General features: G+C 40.1%; 2 protein-coding genes across 9 annotated transcripts in view; both read left to right on the top strand.

The window, feature by feature from the left end:
* The first annotated feature begins 368 nt into the window (after window positions 1-368).
* The window catches only part of LOC123771035 (probable Na(+)/H(+) antiporter nhx-9), a 113,496-nt gene continuing 92,565 nt past the window's right edge, over window positions 369-21,299 (top strand). For 5 of the 8 annotated variants that reach the window (XR_006774434.2, XR_011223785.1, XM_045763286.2 and 2 more), the window contains exon 1: window positions 393-475. The gene's annotated coding sequence lies outside the window, so the exon portion shown is untranslated. Of the gene's footprint in view, window positions 476-13,012; window positions 13,033-21,299 lie in introns of those variants that run through there. The other 3 variants (XM_069309627.1, XM_045763284.2, XM_069309626.1) reach the window with 2 other exon arrangements.
* On the top strand, window positions 15,320-19,800 carry LOC138355025 (salivary glue protein Sgs-3-like). Its single transcript, XM_069309738.1, has 3 exons — window positions 15,320-15,437; window positions 15,628-15,671; window positions 19,189-19,800. Exons 1-3 carry the CDS (start codon window positions 15,320-15,322, stop codon window positions 19,798-19,800), a joined length of 774 nt encoding a protein of 257 aa, XP_069165839.1.

Genomic DNA, 21,299 nt, shown 5'->3' with positions numbered 1-21,299 from the left:
AGTACCACAGTGGGAGAGAGACAGATAGTGGGAGTACCACAGTGGGAGAGAGACAGATAGTGGGAGTACCACAGTGGGAGGGAGACAGATAGTGGGAGTACCACAGTGGGAGGGAGACAGATAGTGGGAGTACCACAGTGAGAGGGAGACAGATAGTGGGAGTACCACAGTGGGAGGGAGACAGATAGTGGGAGTACCACAGTGGGAGTACCACAGTGGGAGGGAGACATAGTGAGAGTACCACAGTGGGAGAGACACAGTGGAAGAGTGACAGACAGTGGGAGTACCACAGTGGGAGTACCACACTGGGAGTACCACACTGGGAGTACCACATCGGGAGACAGACAGACAGTGGGAGAACTATAACATTGGTCAGTAACTATAACTGACCGGATCGCTGCATGGTTCAGTGTGCCTCTGGCCGTGGTGAGAGTAGGACGTGTCGACCCGCGCTCCCTCACCCTCTCCCTTAAAGGTCAGTACCTATACCCAACCCTTAAGTGCTTCTTATCTCCCCCCCTAAATAACACCAAACAACTCTCTTCGCATAGAACAAGCTACAGATGGTGACAGAGACTCGTTATGTGGGAAATAGGAAGTTGTTGATTATATGTTTTAAAGATTAATGAAGGTTTGGTATAGTTTTGTGAGAACCGGAGCTGGTCTTATCAGTTATGCTGATAACTGATTTACTCTTACTTGTAATGCGCTTTATTTAGCTGTGATTTACACACACTGACATCGTAATTGTCTTTGTAAATACTTTAATTGTCTTTGTAAACATCGTAATTGTCTTTGTAACCATAATTGTCTTTGTAAATATTGTAATTGTCTTTGTAAATATCGCCATAGTCTTTGTAAATGTATATGGAGTATAGGCTTCTTCCGACCTGTGTCTGCTAATTAGTAACTACTGGGAGATATGTTATTGAGCAAATGTAAGTTTTATTGAAAATTGTTAAAGTTCAGTTTGCCTTTATTATTGTATTCCCCGTCTCGTTTCTTAATTAGTACGGTATCGTTGTCTTATATGGATCTTGCAGTAAAATCAGCAGATGTCTGTATAGGTGTAACTTGATGAGTTATTAGGCTTGACCTTAATTATCTGAGGGACGGTGGAGGGTTTACCTCGAACAAGGGAACTTAAATTATTGTACCGTCCTCATCTTGTGTGTGGATGTTCAGAACACGAAACAAACACTCCTGGAAGAGCCTGTATATCAGGAGAGACGTCCATTCTTGCTAGCTGGTATATGTAACAATGTATTAAAGGAGGTGGCTGACAAATTTGTTATTCTGCTAAGTAGGGAATGGAAAATTGTATTTATGCAAAATATATTAATTTTGTTATTGCATTGTATATTATACAGCGTTACAAGCGTTTTGTTTTATTATGCGAAAGCTTATAGGAGCCTAATATCAAATCCCAGATCTAGTGCCGCTGAGAGATGAGTTTGTTTATTTATTTATATATATAAGAGTTCTTACATTCTTGTAAAGCCACTCAGCACGTGTGTCACGTTCTTGTAAAGCACACATAGCGTTTCGGGCAGCTCCTTAATCTTAATTTGTCCCCGGAATACGACCCGCCAAATCGTGGTACCCATTCACTGCTGGCTGAACAGAGGCTACAGGTGAGGATTGCCACCCAGTCAATCCACCCCGGCCAGGATACAAACCCAGGTCAAAGTGTTGGCGAATCGCCGGGTGAGTGTTTTACAACTACGCCACAGGGACTGCAGACGTTGGCAATGTTGCAGGTATTATTAATGTTATTAATAGAAGGGGAACGGTAGGAAGGTGTTTGTGTTCACTAAATGACAGCGCCAGGCAGTGGGTGAGCATTATGTTGCCCCACACAGTCTGGTAGTGATGGATCAGTGTCGTGTGTGTGTGTACGCCCAATAATACCTCTAACCACGTGTGTGTGTCTAGCCAGTGTGACTTGTTATCTTGCAAGAATATTGTATTATTTACAGAGACGGTTCCGTGTACCATTTACATCGTTAAGTGATTAAGGGGTGCAATTTCATGAGCCAACTTCATGTCCCTATCAATTCCCGTTGATAGGGACAGCAGTTATTCAGCTCCTGGGGTGGATAATCCCACGTATATCTCACCGTTTCTCTCCCATGATGTGATGAAACCTGGCTCCCTTGAGTGTGAGCTTAGAACGTAGCCTACTGTACTGGCGAAACAGATTGGAGTAAGATTTTGGAGAGTTTATCTCCTATTTTCCAATGGTTCATATAAGATAATATCTAGAGTTAGTATTATAACTCCCATGGCAATTGTACCATGGTAGTTCTAAGTAGATTGGTGTCGCCTCAATATTTGGCTTCTATTTACTATGCATATTAACTTGGAGTGAATGGAAGCCGAACACCAAGCCTGCAGCATGCGAATTATCATTGTATGCTGCTGGCCATGGCATGGGGCCAGAACGAGCAGATTACACGGACGTTGCGGCAGAGTTGCGTTTGTTTGACGTTGAATCAACACTAACAATGTTAATTCAAGGTTGAAGTAACGTTGATATTAATTCGACACTGAATTGGTGTTGCTTTTGGGAAATATTTATTTATTTATTTATTTATTTATTTATTTATTTATTTATTTATTTATTTATTTATTTATTTATTTATTTATTTATTTATTTATATACAAGAAGGTACATTGGGTTTGTGAGAATACATTGGATAGTACAGTACTGTATTTACATTCTTGTAAAGCCACTAGTACGCGCAGCGTTTCGGGCAGGAAACAGCCTGCCAACATGATATGCCTACAGTTGCAGATGCCCAATGTAACAAACACACACTGGTTAATTGACAGTTGAGAGGCGGAACCAAAGAGCGGAAGCTTAAACCCTGTAAACACAACTAGGCGAGTACAACTAGGTGAAAACAACTAGGTGAAAACACCCACTTAAACTAAGTGGCAGCGTTACAGTCAGGTGCATGTATTACCATGTAATGCATTATGTAAGCAATCTTTCGATACATGGCTAAGATTTCCGGTAAAATATCTCGAATGAAGTACTTGCGCATTTCTTGAACACCATTGACAGAGTTACCATTGAATTCTGCTATTTGTTTTACATTCGATTACATAGTGACGCAACGTAAATAGTTCCACTAATAGAATTAGCTTGAGCTACCTCATCCCTTTGTGTGTATTTTAACTCAATAAACTTGTTTCAATTTCAATTTCAACTAACATAGAGTTTACATTTAGTCAAGTCTACATCAGCAAGTGGTGCCAACTCTCAGAGGTACTTGTAGTGGAGCTTAAGCCTAGCAGTACTAACGTCTAAAAGTCCCGTATGTAAGGTGGCAGTGAAAATCATGGTAGGTGAGGGACTAATATCCAGTAATGATGTTGGAGGCCCGTCCCAGTACTCTACTTCAGCTCCGGCATCACTTTACATGGGTGGTTATCTGACACCTATGGTGATCGATCTTAGCGTGCCACGAATGGGATAGTTAGGTTTGTCGAGCATGTAGCGTTCCCTTCGTCAGCGTTCTCTTCTGCTAAACTATCAGCGTTCTCTTCTGTCGAGCTTTCAGCGTTTTCTTCGGTAGAGTTTACAACATTTTCATTGGTAGAGCCTTCAACATTCTGTTATGTAGAACGCTAATAGTTGTTCTCTTCTGTGGCGGCCATGGCAGCTTTCTTATCTAGTCTTCAGCCGTCTCCTATGAAAGGTATTTTTTGTGTTCTGCAGTCAGCGTTCTCTCTAGAATCGCCAGTGTTCTTTTCTGGAGGGCCGTCAGCGTTTTCTTATATAGAGCTGTCATTTATTATATATTTAGACCTTACAGCTTTCAAGGCTACCGAAAACTTCTTTGAATTGCACAAATAAAGACGAAATTAAAAATATCTTACTACAGTAATATTGTAATGAATGTAGAACGGGAATTACATAATTATGCTCGGAAATAAGCATATTTTAAACAGAAAAAAACGAAAGTAGGTGGCAAGCAGCACCAAAGGAAGTCGACGCTCTAAGCATATCACCGTCTTCCTTTAGCGTCGCCTTCCACCATTCTGGTCTCGTATTATGAAAAGGATGCCTGCTTGTTCGCGATTGGAGACTATAGATGCTTGGGGCTAGCCTCACTAAACTTTGCAGGGTGACGTGGATGTGTGTTCAGGATCATAGGTGGAGTAGGGGTCGACTCCCGTGCCCCCAACTTGGCATAAAGTTAGAATTTGATACTAAATTCCAGTCTCGCTACATACCAGATTCCATCTTCACTAAGAAGATTCACTCGGTTTTCTACATGATTTTAAATATGTATGCGATTGACAAGATAACACATTAAACAGTTTAAATCGTTTGTCTTGTGCAGTTTATTTATTGATAACTATGTATAGTGAAGATGGTTGTTGAGGTGAAGTTAGTGTATAGTGAAGGTAGTTAAAAATAGTGTGTTATGATCGTTTACTGTGATGATAGTGTGTAGTGAAAGTGGTTACAGCGATGAAGATGGTGTGTGTAGTGAAGATGGTTACATCAATGAAGATAGTCTATAGTGAATATGTGGCGTCTCTGTCCCCAAGCTAATTTCGTTATAAAATTAACTTATTTCCGAGCTAAATTACGTTTATTTACGTAGATTCATTATAAATATTATAACAAGACAATGTGTTAAAATTATTCATTATTTACGTAGTTTTAAAGAAGTTTTGTGCGATTCTACGCAACCGGCGTGGATATCCTGCCCTCTTCTCTCTCTCTCTTGATCCTTCTCATGGAGAAGTTCAATATTTAAAAGTTCAATAGAAGTTGAACTTTCAGAAGTTCAATATTTAAAAGGTGCTTCCTAATTCATTATTGTGTCACATAGCTTTCCCGGCTTGGTGCGTTCTTTTAATAATTACTGATTTCTCTGCCCTTGGGATAATAAAAATAATAAATAATAATAAATGTGTATTCAGGTAAGGTACATACATACAAGAGATTTTACAAAAATTGATAGATTTATAGATAGAGCTAGTACATACCACGCCTAAAGCCACTATTACGCAAAGCGTTTCGGGCAGGAAAAACATTAATGACTAAAACTAAATACTGGCTTACCTATCCTTAATAGGATAGGTGTTTGGGGTTTGTTTTCCAGGAATGATGAATAGTGTTTTTTTGTATTCTAGTCAGTATCCTAATGCTCCAGTTAAATTTATGAAACATTCACGATGATTGTTTTTCATATTCGTTCTGCTACAAATATTAAGATTGTGATGTTTTGTTTTGCTCCTTGAGAGCACTATGAAGATTTTTTAGCTCTATTATCTGTTGATTGAGCTTATCATGAAGTCTTATAGTAGTTATCTGGCATACATATTAGAGGATTAATCATTTGCTGAAGTTCAAGCTTATTGATCGAGGATAATTCTGAGCAGTTAGTCAGGTACATCATAATTGTCTTCCACCTTAATTGCGCCAATTTGAAATCGCGTGGGAGGATAATATTCAGTACAAGGTTCTTTAAAATGTTATAGATGTTCGATATTCTTCATCGGTGAATCCTTAATGGTCCACGAGGATAAATAGTATCATGTTTACAGCTTTGAATTCCTAGTACCTCATCATCATATGAGAATTTCAAGAGCTTTATGCAATGAGAATATAACTATGGTATCCTCCAGTAATGATAGTATTTGTAGCAATTGTAGAGTATATGTAAAAAAACGAATTATACGTTTAAAAAAATAGAGTATATGGAGGAGCGCCTGAACATTGTATAGGCTGTGTCGGAAAGGTTTACAGATTAGGCTTATTTGTCCAGGAACCTTTTTTTCTTTATTAAATAATATACAATATAAAGATCGTATTTATATCAATTTACAAGGGAAAATGCTACATATATATATATATATATATATATATATATATATATATATATATATATATATATATATATATATATATATATATATATATATATAGTTTATATAATTCTCAGTAAACCAATTTTTCATATTTACCATTGCTCTGTGTACTCATAATTTTGAGATCATTTAATCTACGCTAATTATTATTATTCCATCTAGGAACATTTTACCATGCGAGAAGAAACATATATATATATATATATATATATATATATATATATATATATATATATATATATATATATATATATATATATATAGGTTATCTAATAATAACAGATTCATAGAAAGTGCTACAAATAAGTTTACACTCTCAACATCTAGTCCAACCACTTGGGCTGAACGATAGAGCGACGGTCTCGCTTCATGCAGGTCGGCGTTCAATCCCCGACCGTCCATAAGTGGTTTGGCACCATTCCTTTCCCCCCGTCCCATCCCAAATCCTTATCCTGACCCCTTCCCAGAGCTATAGTCATAATAATCTGATGGTTCCGTTCCCTCTCTCTCAGTATCTGGGAGTTTGCACTACTCATGGACCTAGATTTGACCATATGTAAACTGTCAGCAAAACTACATATAAACATTTCACAAATTTCTTGAGGAAATGTCCAAACAATTATTTGTTTATATGTACAAGAGTTCTTACATTCTTGTATAGCCACTAGCACGGCTAGTGTTCGGGCAGGTCCTTATTCCTAATTTTCCCCGGAATACGACTTGCTGAATCGTTTAACAACCAGGTACACATTTCACTGCTGAGTGAACAGAGGCTACAGTTAAGGATTGGCGCCAAGTAAATCCTCCACGGCCAGGATACGAACCCAGGCCAAAGCGCTTGCGAAACGCTGAGAGTGTTTTACCACTACGCCACGGGGACTGCAACATTTCATGCAATATTACCGAAAATCTTGGTCAAGTCTCCAAAGATAGCCTACTGCAGGTAGTGCCTATACAGCTCATGAGATCATTTAGCCAGAGAAACCTTTCTACCGCCGGCCATTGCATGGGTGTGGGATGCGCAAATGAAACTAAAAATTCAAGTAGTTCCTATAATGAGAGCTGTGCAGTATGATACAAGGAACGTAGTATTAATGTGTTATATATAGGATATAATATATATATCGGACTGCCTTTCTTCTGTGCGGTCACGGAAGTACACAATAGTAAACTATTCATGAAGGGGTTAGGCACGTGCCGGACGATAAAACCGGACGGAGTTGGTTAGTGTAGGTAACGAATAAATAAAAGTTGTACTTTTCTGTCTTCAAAGGAGCATATTTACACAGGGCATTTTTTTATATTGCGATGAATGTGTGCTCATGTACATTGTGTCCATTTTTGGGGGGACATTTAGATTCTTTGTGTAATCCGGGGATTTGTGAAAAATACATTCACTGTAATGTACACAAGCTTTGTACTTATTACTTGTAGTGAGGTGTCGGCTGGACGCTCGCTTGTCGTGATATCAACATTTGCATAGACCTCATAGGCCATGTGATTGGAGCGGTCATTAGTATGATGTTATCGTATACTTTGTAGTTATGCGTAATACCTGAAGGACTTTGTGGCTGGGATATAATTTTTGTACACTTTATAGGGAAATGTCTGTATCATGGGAATAGTATAATTCAGATAGTGTTACGAAATTATATATTTTAAACACGTTTAGTACACCACTATTGTTATCAAATGCCTGTCCGGAGGTAAGAAGAGTTAGTTTAATTCATTTAGTATGCACCCCATACCCATCTTGTGGGCGGTAGTGGAAAGGGTTATAGAGGCACATAATGGGCTCAGGGACTGAACCCCACAATTCATTTAGCAAGTTACAATCTTGATGAGCTAGTTACAAAATTCAATACCTATCGTCACATTAACAATGAGCTCGAGACCGACCACAAGTACAGGGTCTAAATTAAGCAACTGACATATGTGGAGAGCTAGTGTCACAATTGATATGTTTGTCCTGCACACCGCCCCCAGTATTAAATCGTACTGTCAATTCGGAGGATGGGTTGCACAATCACTTAGTTACTACCTACAGTTAGCAAACTGAGGATATTTGGCTAAGATTTCTGATAGCAGATAATTTTGAATTAAATATTTAGACATTTCTTGAACATTTGTTATAGAATTGTCTATGAATTCACGTATCTTTTCGCACTCCATCACATAATGATGGAGGGTGTGAGAATAATTTTAACACAGTTTACATTTGGTCAGGTCTACATCAGCAGATTATTAAAATTCCGAGAGATACAGCAGAGTCTAAGCCGAGCAGTAGTAACATATAGAAGTCTGCTTATTTTATTGGATGAACCATAGATGTGTGGCTCCTCTTGCATGATAGTATGATGATAGATGGAATTACTGGTGTTGATTTCACTTTGCCTCAGAACTACAAGAGTTGGTTGAAGTTCTCGATGTACTGCTGCTCTCAGATTGCTCACTGACAATCTAAGGTTACACTCAACGTCTCCTTTAAAGGCAGATTCTTTGGCCAACTCATCAGTTATATCATGCATTCGGAAGCCAACATGAAATGGAGACCACATGGAATGGATTATGTTACCATCATTAATAATTTTATTATATTTGTGTCTAGCTTCAGACACGAGCATGTTACAGTTATGTCTTAAAGAGTTGAGAGCATTTAAGGATGATAAAGATTCACAATTAACGTATCAAGTTTGGAGACTTGTACACATTTCAGTGCAAGAAGCAAGGCAAATAGTTCAGTCTGAAGGGTAGAGGCCCATTTGTTTATATGGACCACAATTTGTTGTGTTATGGAGGAGTTTATCAACCCGTCTTCCTAATAGAGGCAGAAACAAATGCGCAGAGTTTCTTTCACTCTGGTGTTCCTGTTCACCTAGCAGTAAATAGGTACCTGGGAGTTAATCAGCTGCTATAAGGGCTGCTTCCTGGGGATGTGTGTGTACTTACCTAGCTGTATTTACCTAGTTGTGCTTGCGGGGGTTGAGCTCTGGCTCTTTGGTCCCGCCTCTCAACTGTCATTCAACAAATTCTCAACACACACACTCAACTGTGTGTGTGTAGATACAAATAGTAAATAGATACAAATAATAAATACACACACACACACACACACACACACACACACACACACACACACACACACACACACACACACACACACACACACACACACACAAGAGCAAAGGCTGGAGAGATAGGGGATAGAGAGCTGTGGTGAGCGACTTCACAGCTTAGAACATAAAGGAACATTGTCGTAGTCCTACTGGCTCCTGTGATGCATGAACATTGCAGTAGGTCACACCCAGTCGAGGTGAAGTACATCTTACAGTTGTTGGTTTTTACCTCATGTACTCTGCTATCCACCCTTCACTCCTAATTCATATCTATAAAAGAGAACGTTTGTCTTTTCGAAGTTGGAGACTAGACACTTCGGGCCTATCCTCACCAAACTTTGCAGGATCACTGGTCTATCCAGGAATGGTCATAAGTAGGTCGGGGTCGAACCCCATGCCCCTCTCCCTCCCTCTTTGCATAAAATGGCAAACCATACTAATAAAAAAGATAAAGAGAAGATAAAAAGACTCGTCCTCACTAAGTTTACAGGGATGAAGGGCAAGTGGTTAAAAGAAAATTAAACTACAATTATAAAAATGATTTTACAAGTTAAGGAATGACTTAAATACGTGACATATGTTCAACCGGTATAATTATAAGTGTGAGAACTAAAATTAATAACAGAAATAGCCATTGGGCTGTTCGCTGCTGAATATGATACTATATTTACATTTTATTCCCTTAATTTACCCAAACAGATTACAATGTTTTCATATATTCTGGGTAAGTGTAGACTACACTTACATAGACAACTGAATACGTTGTTTCTAACAAGCATTATTCACGATCATGTCAATAAGCTACAGATTAGTTACATTAACAGCCCATATCTAGGGAGGTGAATTAGGCTACATCTTAAAGCTGAAGGTCGGAACATAACCGTTAAACCCGAAGATAATTATATAATATAAGTCCTATATAATAAAAGTCCTGTATCAAATAAGTCCTATATATGACTATAATATAATTTTAAAATTATATTCCCTCTAGGAAATCTGAGCTAAACCATAATTTGTTTTTTAATATTTTTAATGTATTACGGGGTAGGCTGGTTGCATAAATTTGCAAATATCATAATAAACATACACATGCAAGAACATGCAATCATAATCAAAATCTACGGAGTAAATAACCTGTCAAGCAACTAGTTAAAACACACACACATGCTTCATGTGACCATAGGTTAAATAAATGATGATATGGCTACCTATTGGATGGGAGGTTAGGCAGGATTCAAGTTGGCAGTCAACGCTACACGCACGTTGTCTCTGAACCCGTTGTGGGCGGTATAATCCTGATGCGAGCTTCCACCACGTGGTGCGAACTTTACCCGCCACTTATTAGCGCGGGAAACCAGGTGTTGTTTTTAGTTTCAGCTACTCGGAACCAAAAGTTGCAAGTAGCACGGGCTATGGTGAGCCCGTCGTACTCACCCGGCACAGGAGATGTCCAGACACGTGACGGGAAGCCAGATTGATTGATTGATGAAGATTAAGCCAGCCAATTGGTGGCACGGGTATGAATAGCTCGCATGGGGAAGCCAGTCTGTTGTGTTAGATTCAGCTTCTTGGAACCAAAAGTTGCAAGTAGCACGGGCTATGGTAAGCCCGTAGGGGACTTACCTGGCACAGGAGCGGGGCTGTAACTGGAATCCAGTCTGTAAATAACCTTTTATATTCATCTACCTGTTTCACCTCCCTCGTAACAGACCTGCCATAGGGTCGTGTCTGGAATACAGGCGGTCTCGGCAACCTGAAGCCATTGGCCATTCATATTATATAACTGAGGCGCAACATTCACGTAAAAGGCAGGATACAGCACATTTTATTACCACAAGAATATTATTATTATTATTATTATTATTATTATTATTATTATTATTATTATTATTATTATAGTGGTATGATGCCGTGTGCTACTCGTCATGGGAGTGGGTATTTTATTACCTTATTTTACCTGTACCTTATTTTAATCATTAATATTGTTATGTTACTGCTATTATTACTACTACTCTCGTGTTTGCTACTATTGTATCTACGACTTTTACAACTATTGTAATTAAAAATTATTTCATTTACTAGTTTTAGTAATTACTATATTTACTAATGACATTTACGTTTGAATTTAGCTCTGATAACTACCATAATGATTAGCGTTGCTTTTATTATTAGCTCTGATACAACTAATGTCTTATAATTACTTTTGCATGTATACCCATTACTGTCAGGATTATTATAAAGACTATTACAGTTAATGCTATTGTAATTGTTATTTCATCTTCTGGTATACCAAATTATATATACAAGTGTCTCATGTATTATGTAATTATATAACAATAACATCCACTACTTCAGCTCCTACTGTAGCTTCAACTGTTATTTACAACTACGCTACTACTAAACTTTCACCACTTTACACATGCTTGTTCTGCACCTATGTATTCATACCTGGCTGTGGGAGTGATAGGGAATATCACAATAGGGAATACAAACTAGGCTACGGCCTCTACACCTGTATACTCTCACACCCACGTGTTGTGGTGTGCTCTGGCTGCCAGACGTACGACTGTTAGTGATGACCGGCTGCCAGATGTACGATCGTTAGTGATAACCGGCTACCAGACGTACGGCCGTTAGTGACGACCAGCTGTCAGACGTACGACCGTTAGTGATGACCGGCTGCCAGACGTACGGCCGTTAGTGATGACCGGCTACCAGACGTACGATCGTTAGTGAAAACCGGCTGCCAGACGTTCGATCGTTAGTGATGACTGGCTGCCAGACGTATGACTGGTAGTGATGACCGGCTGCCAGACGTACGACCGTTAGTGATGACGGCTGCCAGACGTACGACTGTTAGTGATGATCGGCTGCCAGACGTATGACCGTTAGTGATGATCAGCTGCCAGACGTACGACCGTTAATGATGACCATTAGTGATTACTTCACAATCTACAACAATTTGTAAAATACGTTTGTTAAATATATAGCAATATAATTCTTTCAAATTAATTATATTGCTATATATTTAAAAAAAAATTAAATTGGCTTAGATTGTGAGGCACTTATTTTTTATCTTTATTAAATAATATGCAATATAAAGATCACATTTACATCAATTTACAAGGGAAAATACTACATTTATATATAGTTTATATAATTCTCAGTAAACCAATTTTTCGTATCATAGATCATGAGCCGTAAACCCCAAATGTTATACTTGATCTTGCCTCGCAAGAACTTCAGTATTTTGTCTACTGAGTAACCCTCCTGCCTGCCTGCCTAGCCACAAAAAAATGTAATCAGAGAGTAGCATAATTACTATATTCTTAATTTTCTTGCATTTTATACACTGTTAGGTGAGTACCTCTCTACCAACTCTCTTGCGGATCCGCGTTCGAGGTCCCCAAAAGCAAGTCGGAAAATGCAAAAGTAAAACAGGTAACAATCTATAAACACTATTTTTACCCCATGGCAATATATGGGCCAGGCGTCACAACTATCCGAGCTACGGCTAAACGTAACCTCACGGGCTTAGAAATAGAAGCAGAAATAACCTAAGCTACTCTTATCCTTTTGAGATGTATCTTATTGTCTCAATAAACTAAATTGAACTTGATCCTGACGCGCAGAAAATGCAGGCGGAGCGTAAGTGAGCTCAGCGAGCAGGTTGAAACAGGAATCCAGGAATAGACAGACTGTTGACGTATGTGTTAACAAACAGCAGTTAACTCTACCAGGTTGTAGCTAAGGGATTTTTTAGGTTCAGTTCCTAAGCCCGTTATGCGCCTCTGTGACCTTTTCCACTACTACTTAAAGAGTGAGTATGGGGTGCATAATAAATGAACTGAACTAAACTGTGTACATAATGTTGACGGTGGATGTGAAAAGTCTGTTGCCAGACGTATGATGCCAATGTGTCACGCATGAAAGCCGTCTATGTTCATTCGCATCAGTTCTCTCAAGCTGTATACATTGTCCAGTGAAATTTTGTCTGCTTTCCTCCGCGATTTGCTGTATGGTATAAGATCAATACTCATTTTCTCACCGAGTAATTGTTGGGGTTGACAAGGTGAATATATTGTGTAAGGCAGTGGCGTGGCTCAGAGGATGACACGTACGTCAATTTGTGAGTCAATTTTAATTAACTGTTGTGGCCCAGCCCGTCTTCCTAAGGTTCAAAACATCAAGAAAACGGTTAAAGTGTCCAGTCGTAACAAAATAGACTAAAGTCAGAGGACCCATAACAGAAAATGGGACATTACGTCATTTTCGCGAGCTGCTTTCATCATTTTCTAGTACGACGATTTTTTTTTGCCTTAAGTAACTCATACCAGTAAAAAGCGACGTTCTTTGTAAGAGGACAGGTTGGTGACCGCGTGGATAACCTCACCCGTACCAAGGAAGACCACAGTAAACCAAACAGGTTTTTGTATCGGAAGTATGTATAACAACTTTTTTTTTAACGAGTTCAAATTATGTGATAATTTTGATGGTGAATGTTCGAACTGTTCCACAATTAAAGTTTAATTACTCGAACTCTTAAGTTATCAACTTAACATTGTTTATTAAATGATTAATTATTAAATAAATAATGTATTAGGCTACATGGGAATGTTATTTTCGTTGTGGGACAGGTAGATTATAACCCCCCCCCCCTCTTCTCCCTAGGCCAGCTACCAACCTACCCCAGGATGCAACCCGAAATAGTTTTCAGATTCCCGGATACCTATTTTACTGCTAGGTGAACACAGGCATCAGGTGAAAGAGAAACGTACCCATCCGTTTCTGTCTCGCCGGGGGGGCCGGGGGGGGGGGATTGAACTTGGGTCTTCGGTTATGAGCCGAGGATGTTTTACGAAGTTTTACTAAGAGAAAACTTTTTGTTTTCTTAATCTTAGTTATCCTTAATTCTTAGTTACAACCACCGCGAGTTGGGTTTCCCGATATATTGATAAAACTATTTGATTTCCTCCACTGATAAGAAGGAATCTTGTGCTTCGATTTCAGTTTAATTTTGTCCTGACTGATGATTTGTCTTTTTATTTTTTAGGAGTAAGAGAAATCTGATTTAAGATAATTTCTTTATTTTTTTATATTAAGGAAAGTTTAGTATTGAACTGTAAATGGGTGTTTATCACGTTGTCAGTGTTGGATATAATTGTATTTGTTTGCGATTTAAAAGGTCGCCGAATTTTATGTATTATATATATATATATATATATATATATATATATATATATATATATATATATATATGTATATATATATATATATATATATATATATATATATATATATATATATATATATATATATATCAAGCAAAAACTTGATATAAGATATCTTGGGCACTATATAGGAGGACGGTAGAGCGACGGCCTCTCTGCATGCAGGTCGGCGTTCAATCCCTGACCGTCCAAGTGGTTGGGCACCATTCCTTCCTACCGTCCCATCCCAAATCCTTATCCTCATCCCTTCCCATCTTATGTTTCTAGCTGAGGTTATGGGCAGGTTTAAGGCGTATATATCACTCTCGTGTTATTAAGGACATAACCAACCCTATAAGAATAAAACTCCCCCACTCCAAAATAATGACCATATATGTCTTCTTTTATGTAAATTTTTGCTTGATATAAGATATGTATATAAATATATTTTGGAATAAAAGAGAAGATACTTAACTGAATGTCCATTTATTATTTAACACTTCACCGGAACGGGCTCACCATAGCCCGTGTTACTTGGAACTTTTTGTTCCAAGTAGCCAATCTTTAACAACAACAACAACAACTTCACCGGATTTCGGGGCCAGGCTGTGGCAGCTGCGTCTTTTCACAGTCATAGTGCTAGAAATTCCTGTATTCTAAATCGATTCGTGATGGAGATCTTGCAGGATGTAGCGCAGGAGTCGAGGTGGGCCGGTGTGTCGGGTGTCAAGGTCGACCAACTGCCAACCTTAACACCCATTACCTGTTTACGGGGCAGTTGCACGCCCTAATACCAGCACGGAAACACTGGTATTAGGACAGTTTTGAAATATAATATTTCTCAAAAACGGTTTGGATGAATATGTAACGCTTCTCGAGTGCAGGCGATGAGTCACAATAACGTGGCTAAAGTATGTTGACCAGACCACACACTAGAAGGTGAAGGGACGACGACGTTTCGGTCCGTCCTGGACCATTCTCAAGTCGATTGTGACTTGAGAAAGGTCCAGGACGGACCGAAACGTCGTCGTCCCTTCACCCTCTAGTGCTTCTCGAGTCCGACCAATAACACTGACCCCATATTACTCGTAACGAAATATGATGGAGGTCTTCCTCCAGGTCTTCCCCAACGGTCCTGGTAACCATTTCTATAATAAACCTCTAGGATCCTGCCCCCAGCAGGATGTAACCCGTACTCCACAGTCTCTGGCCCCAGGTAACGCACCTTCACCCGCCGCCCGGGTGCGCGATGCCTGGCGACTCATGCACTGGTAAAATCCACTTAAATCTTACCTTACCGTTCGCGCTACAAGTGAGATAGGGGAAGATTATTGCACTATCCCTTTCTCCCTTTTTAGTGACTTTGTGATACAGACTGATAATCCCCACTGTTGTTGTTCTTTTAGATTCAGCTACTGGGAACCAAAAGTTCCAAGTAGCACGGGCTATGGTGAGCCCGTAGTGGACTTATCTGGCACAGGAGCGGAGCTGTAACTGATCCCGACTGATTGATTGATAAAGATTAAGCCACCCAAGACGTGGCATGGGCATGAATAGCCCGTAAATTCCTACTGAGGAGTGTGGCTCATATATACATGACGCGAAGTGGCACGTTAATCATGCCCACTCGCAGCACGTCTCGTTAACAATAGTTAAATGCTCGTTAATCCAGACGATTGAGGATGATTAAACCAGCCAAGAGGTGGCACGGGCATGAATAGCCCGTAAGTTAATCCAGACGTCAAACCCTGTGTTTATAAATAAAACACTTGGCACGTGATCACGACTGATTACGTTAAATAGTTCATCGAACGCTGGTTATCTTGAGGTTATCTTCAAGTGATTTCGGGGCTCAGCGTCCCCGTGGCCCGGTCCTCGACCAGGCCTCCTTCTTGTTACACACTCCCAGGAAGCAGCCCGTAGCAGCTGTCTAACTCCCAGGTACCTATTTAATGCTCGGTGAACAGAGGCATCAGGGTGAAAGAAACTTTGCCGATTTGTTTCCGCCTCCACCGGGGCTCGAACCCGGAACCTCAGGACTACGAATCCGAAGCGCTGTCCACTCAGCTGTCAGGCCTCTGACGATGCCCCACGATGGATCACTTCTGGTGTTCCTATCTATACAGTTAAAATATACATTATTATTAATTTATATTAAAAACGGTTAGTTTGTGGTTACACAGTACGTTTAAATTTACGAATGTATCGAACGAAAAATGAAAATCCAAATTACACCTAGATACTTATGGAAGGGTAACTGCCAGAAAAGGAAATGTATATGTTTATCTCTCAGAATGTTTGGTAATATGTTTATTGTTTGTGATGTGTGTCTATGTATGTATTAACACGATGTACTGAACGGGGTGAGAATAGCTTGAGCTACCTCATCCCTTTGTGTGTATTTTACCTCAATAAACTTATTTCAATTTCAATTTCAATTTCAACTGCCCGAATCTCCTTGAAGCCTCTCGCTAAATAATCAAGTCCGTTTTTCAGAGCCATGTTAGGTTTGAGTTGACTTCTACTATTCTTTGGAATATTTTCTTAATTTGGAGAAAAATTGTATTACCATAATTTTTTGTTTATTTTAGTATGCGTTTAATAATGAGGTCAAAACTTGGACAGTATCATTTAAGCAATCAATTAACTTTCGTAGTGAACTAGTTAGTTTTCTTTAGCTTTTGGGTCGTTATAAGCAGAGCCGTCCAATGATATACATATTTTTCTGCTTGCTAAATCCGTATATGATGTTGGGATAGGGTGTGTTAGCGTAGGTTAGGCTGTATTAGACTGCTGGGTTAGGTTAGGGTAGGTTAGGCTGTATTAGACTGCTGGGTTACGATAGGAGATGTTAGCGTAGGTTAGGGTAGGTTAGGCTGTATTAGACTGCTGGGTTAGGATAGGAGATGTTAGGCTGTATTAGACTGCTGGGTTTGGATAGGAGATGTTAGGCTGTATTAGACTGCTGGGTTAGGATAGGAGATGTTAGGCTGTATTAGACTGCTGGGTTAGGATAGGAGATGTTAGGCTGTATTAGACTGCTGGGTTAGGATAGGAGATGTTAGCGTAGGTTAGGCTGTATCTAATACAGCCGCTGGTCTAATACAGCCTAACCTCCAGGTCGTCCTCCATGAGTGGCGTATTGGAAACCGATCTTACTAATAAAAGGAGTGAATGTGTTCCTGATAGTTTGGACATCGATTCGTAGTGATTATATAGAGTTAAATGTTCTGGCGGACTTGACGGGTGCAAGGACAGTCAGTACACGCTTACCGTCAACTGGAGTTGATCGTGTTGCTTATGTGAAGGATAAATGGTTAAGGAATAACTGTCTCGGCGCCGCTCTCTCTGTCTCTGTCTTTCTTTCACAGACAGAAAGACTGACTTACACCGACATCAGACACTATATATATATATATATATATATATATATATATATATATATATATATATATATATATATATATATATATATTTATTTATTTATTTATTTATTTATTTATTTATTTATTTATTTATTTATTGCGCCCTCTCTCTCTCTCTCTCTCTCTCTCTCTCTCTCTCTCTCTCTCTCTCTCTCTCTCTCTCTCTCTCTCTCTCTCTCTCTCTCTCTCTCTCTCTCTCTCTCTCTCTCTCGCTCTCTCGAGCCTCGCATGTGGTTGCTCGATTCCCGGGCGGGACAGAAATGGTTTGGCAGGTTTTATTCCACCTAATGCCTCTGTTCACCTAGTAGTAAATAGGTACCCAGGAGTTAGTCAGCTTGTTGGGGGGTTGCATCCCGGGGATGAATCAGGGAGGCGTGTACTTACCTTGTTACTTAGTTGTACTCACCTAGTTGTGCTTGCTGAGGTTGAGCTTTTGGCTCTTTGGTCCCGCCTCTCAACCGTCAATCAACTGGTGTACAGGTTCCTGAGCCTACTGGGCTCTATCATATCTACATTTGAAACTGTGTATGGAGTCAGCCTCCACCACATCACTGCCTAGTGCATTCCATCTGTTAACTACTCTGACACTGAAAAAGTTCTTTCTAATATATCTGTGGCTCACACACACTCATCCGTGTGTGTGTGTATGTATATATACAGGCGTCCTGTCCTCCGACAAGGGGAATTATTATATCAGCAGGCATTAGCTTCTCGCATAAGCCTATCTATTGCCTGTACATCACACTTTGGATGTGCTACGTCATGTAAGAGCCGCTGTTCCTCACCCCTGAAGAATTTTCCTTTACGTTCGTTAGCTGTTTACGATTTTTTGTTGTGTTTCTGTACACTTTTCATGATGATATGCGAGTATGACGTAGGTGGAGTGTGGGCGTAACGGTATTCATCCTCCTCCTCCTGATATCTCAATGACACCACACCTATATGTCATGTTGATTATCGATAGATAGATTATGTTTATGGATTTTGGATGAGAGAGGAGAAAGAGTGGAAAAAAGAGGGAGAGAGCGCCAGCTATATAACACGGGTTAGGAATTAGCATGACTGCTAAATGTTGGTGTTCGTTTTGGCGTTTTCATTGGACACTTTCAGCATCGTGGAGAGTGGGGACCTGCTGCATGGGTAACAGCTTCTCCTCCATATCGACAGCTGCCTCGACAACCCGAGCGCTACTCCATAGTCTCCGGAGACGGCAGGATGCCTACTTACCTCATAGGGAGACGATAGCTCTCAGTGAACTATCATTGGATTTACCAGAGGATTGCCAGGATTGAGAGAGAAGGGTATAATGACATATACAATGACATATACAAACCATCATCATTAATTGCTTCCCCGTGAAGAAGGCATTCAGGAATACAGTAGGCAGCGTCACTCGTAAAGCAACCAATCAGAGACGCTTGGCAACGTCACCTCATTTAGCAGCCAATCAGGGAGACACACCCCTGATAATATCACCTCAGAGGCAGCCAATTAGGGATATAGTGAACCTCTCAGTGTGAAACACCGCGATCATTCACCCAGCGCCAGGCTACTAACGCTTGCAAGACCCGCCCGACACCTGGAAGTTGCCGCCAAAATAGACCGTGTCCGTCACCACCGCTCCCGCAGCGTGGGAGGGTCCTGGTGACGTGGGCGGCTGCCACCCACGGAGCTCCATCACGGGCGGCTGCCACCCACGGAGCTCCATCACGGGCGGCTGCCACCCACGGAGCTCCATCACGGGCGGCTACCACCCACGGAGCTCCATCAAGGGCGGCTGCCACCCACGGAGCTCCATCAAGGGCGGCTGCCACCCACGGAGCTCCATCAAGGGCGGCTGCCACCCACGGAGCTCCATTAAGGGCAGCTGCCACCCACGGAGCTCCATCAAGGGCGGCTGCCACCCACGGAGCTCCATCAAGGGCGGCTGCCACTCACGGAGCTCCATCAGGGGCGGCTGCCACCCACGGAGCTCCATCAAGGGCGGCTGCCACCCACGGAGCTCCATCAAGGGCGGCTGCCACCCACGGATCATCTGGAAAGCTTAGGCGTGCGAATTTAGAGCGCTTTGAAAACGTTAGCAAGTTGGCAATATTTGTTTCCCATATGGCATACGGGCAGATACAGGAGGGCATGTGGACAGAGACATATTAATGTGTGGACAGACGCAGTAACACAGAATGGACGACACAACAATAAAGCATGAGAAACACAGACGTAGAAATAGACATATACACAAGAAAAATACACAAGCTCGTAGACTAAAATAAAATCAGAGATATACGAACTGAGAGAGACCATGTTGTTAAAGATTTAGCTACTCAGGACGAAGTTTCCATGTAGCACGGGCTATGGTGAGCCCGAAAAGAGAGACCAACATGGCAGAGTTTGAGTCATTGTGTCGCAGATGATAAGATTATCAGAAGGATGGGGGGAGGGGGGATTAAGATAGGGGAAATTAGATAACCGAAATTCTAAGACTATGACACACACATGCGTAGATAAGCTTGCGTACAAACACGCATACAAACAGGCAAGCGTGTGTGTATATGCGTGCACTCTCCTCGGAAGTTGAAACAAGACTGGTGGAGAAGCAAGATTATCCTTGATATACTCAAAGGTAAACATTGGGCATATAAATATATATATATATATATATATATATATATATATATATATATATATATATATATATATATATATATATATATATATATATATATATTCCAACCTCTAAATCATGATGATAAAACAAAATGAACTAAATGTATGCATACATTCCGAGAGTCTAGATATTATAGCAGTAACTGAAACATGGACACAATGCTGCGCCTCGATATGGTTTTGTTTTCAGTAAGACCAAATATACAAGGAAGGGAACTATCAGAGGGGAAGGCGTCAAGTCATTTCGACTATATAGCACTTGGAAAAAGGGTTATTTTCAGTAGAGAACGTATTCATAAGAAATTTTATGCAATGCTTACATACGAGTTTATGATTAGATGAGGCGCCTAGCCCACAGATCTGAAAATAACGGAATTTATAAGACTTGTTGATGCCACAGGATGATCGAAACGTTCTCACTTGATAATGTATCAAAAAAAGGGATCGAAACGTCCCCATTTCCTTAATTTTCAAGTGTGTGGGTTGGGTCTCTAATGTTCAGCCAGGTTATTGTGACTTGCTGCCTGCTTATAATTATATGAAATCCTTATAATAATAATAATAATAATAATATGTAAATATAGTTTGGAGAATGATAGTAGTTTGTATGAACAAAATAAACTGAATTATAAATAATTATCTAATCGCTCGTCGGCTTGTTTAAAAATACAAAATTAAAATGCAATGCTTTATCAAGAGATTAATAAGCGTTAATAATTGATATGAACAATGATATCTTTCCACCTCGGTAATGTACTCAAAGATTTGGACCATGTTCCCACTAGGGACAGAGACAATTCATTCACGTTAGCTTGGTGTATGATAACGCCATTGTGACATTATTTGAGATATAGTGAACGTGATTTATGCTATCCTAAACCCGGCTATGGTGACATACAGATTGTAAACTTTGATAAAAGTGGATCAGATATTAATAAACTAAATGCAGAGTTTACATACAAAGTATTTTAGAGGCGTGGAAAGAGAAA

The sequence above is a fragment of the Procambarus clarkii genome, chromosome 65 (genome assembly GCF_040958095.1).
Source record: "Procambarus clarkii isolate CNS0578487 chromosome 65, FALCON_Pclarkii_2.0, whole genome shotgun sequence".
Classification (NCBI taxonomy): Eukaryota; Metazoa; Arthropoda; class Malacostraca; order Decapoda; family Cambaridae; genus Procambarus; species Procambarus clarkii.
The sequence above is the reverse complement of the archived record's forward strand: the minus strand, read 5'-3'. Positions and strand labels throughout refer to the sequence as shown.

Bases quoted from the DNA above. Each gene is read 5' to 3' on its own strand.
- LOC138355025 (XM_069309738.1), top strand. From the start codon at position 15,320: ATGATGGAGGTCTTCCTCCAGGTCTTCCCCAACGGTCCTGGTAACCAT. The intron at 15,438-15,627 runs GTAACGCACCTT...TTGTTCTTTTAG, and splicing joins TCCACAGTCTCTGGCCCCAG to ATTCAGCTACTGGGAACCAA. The intron at 15,672-19,188 runs GTGAGCCCGTAG...TCATTCACCCAG, and splicing joins TCCAAGTAGCACGGGCTATG to CGCCAGGCTACTAACGCTTG.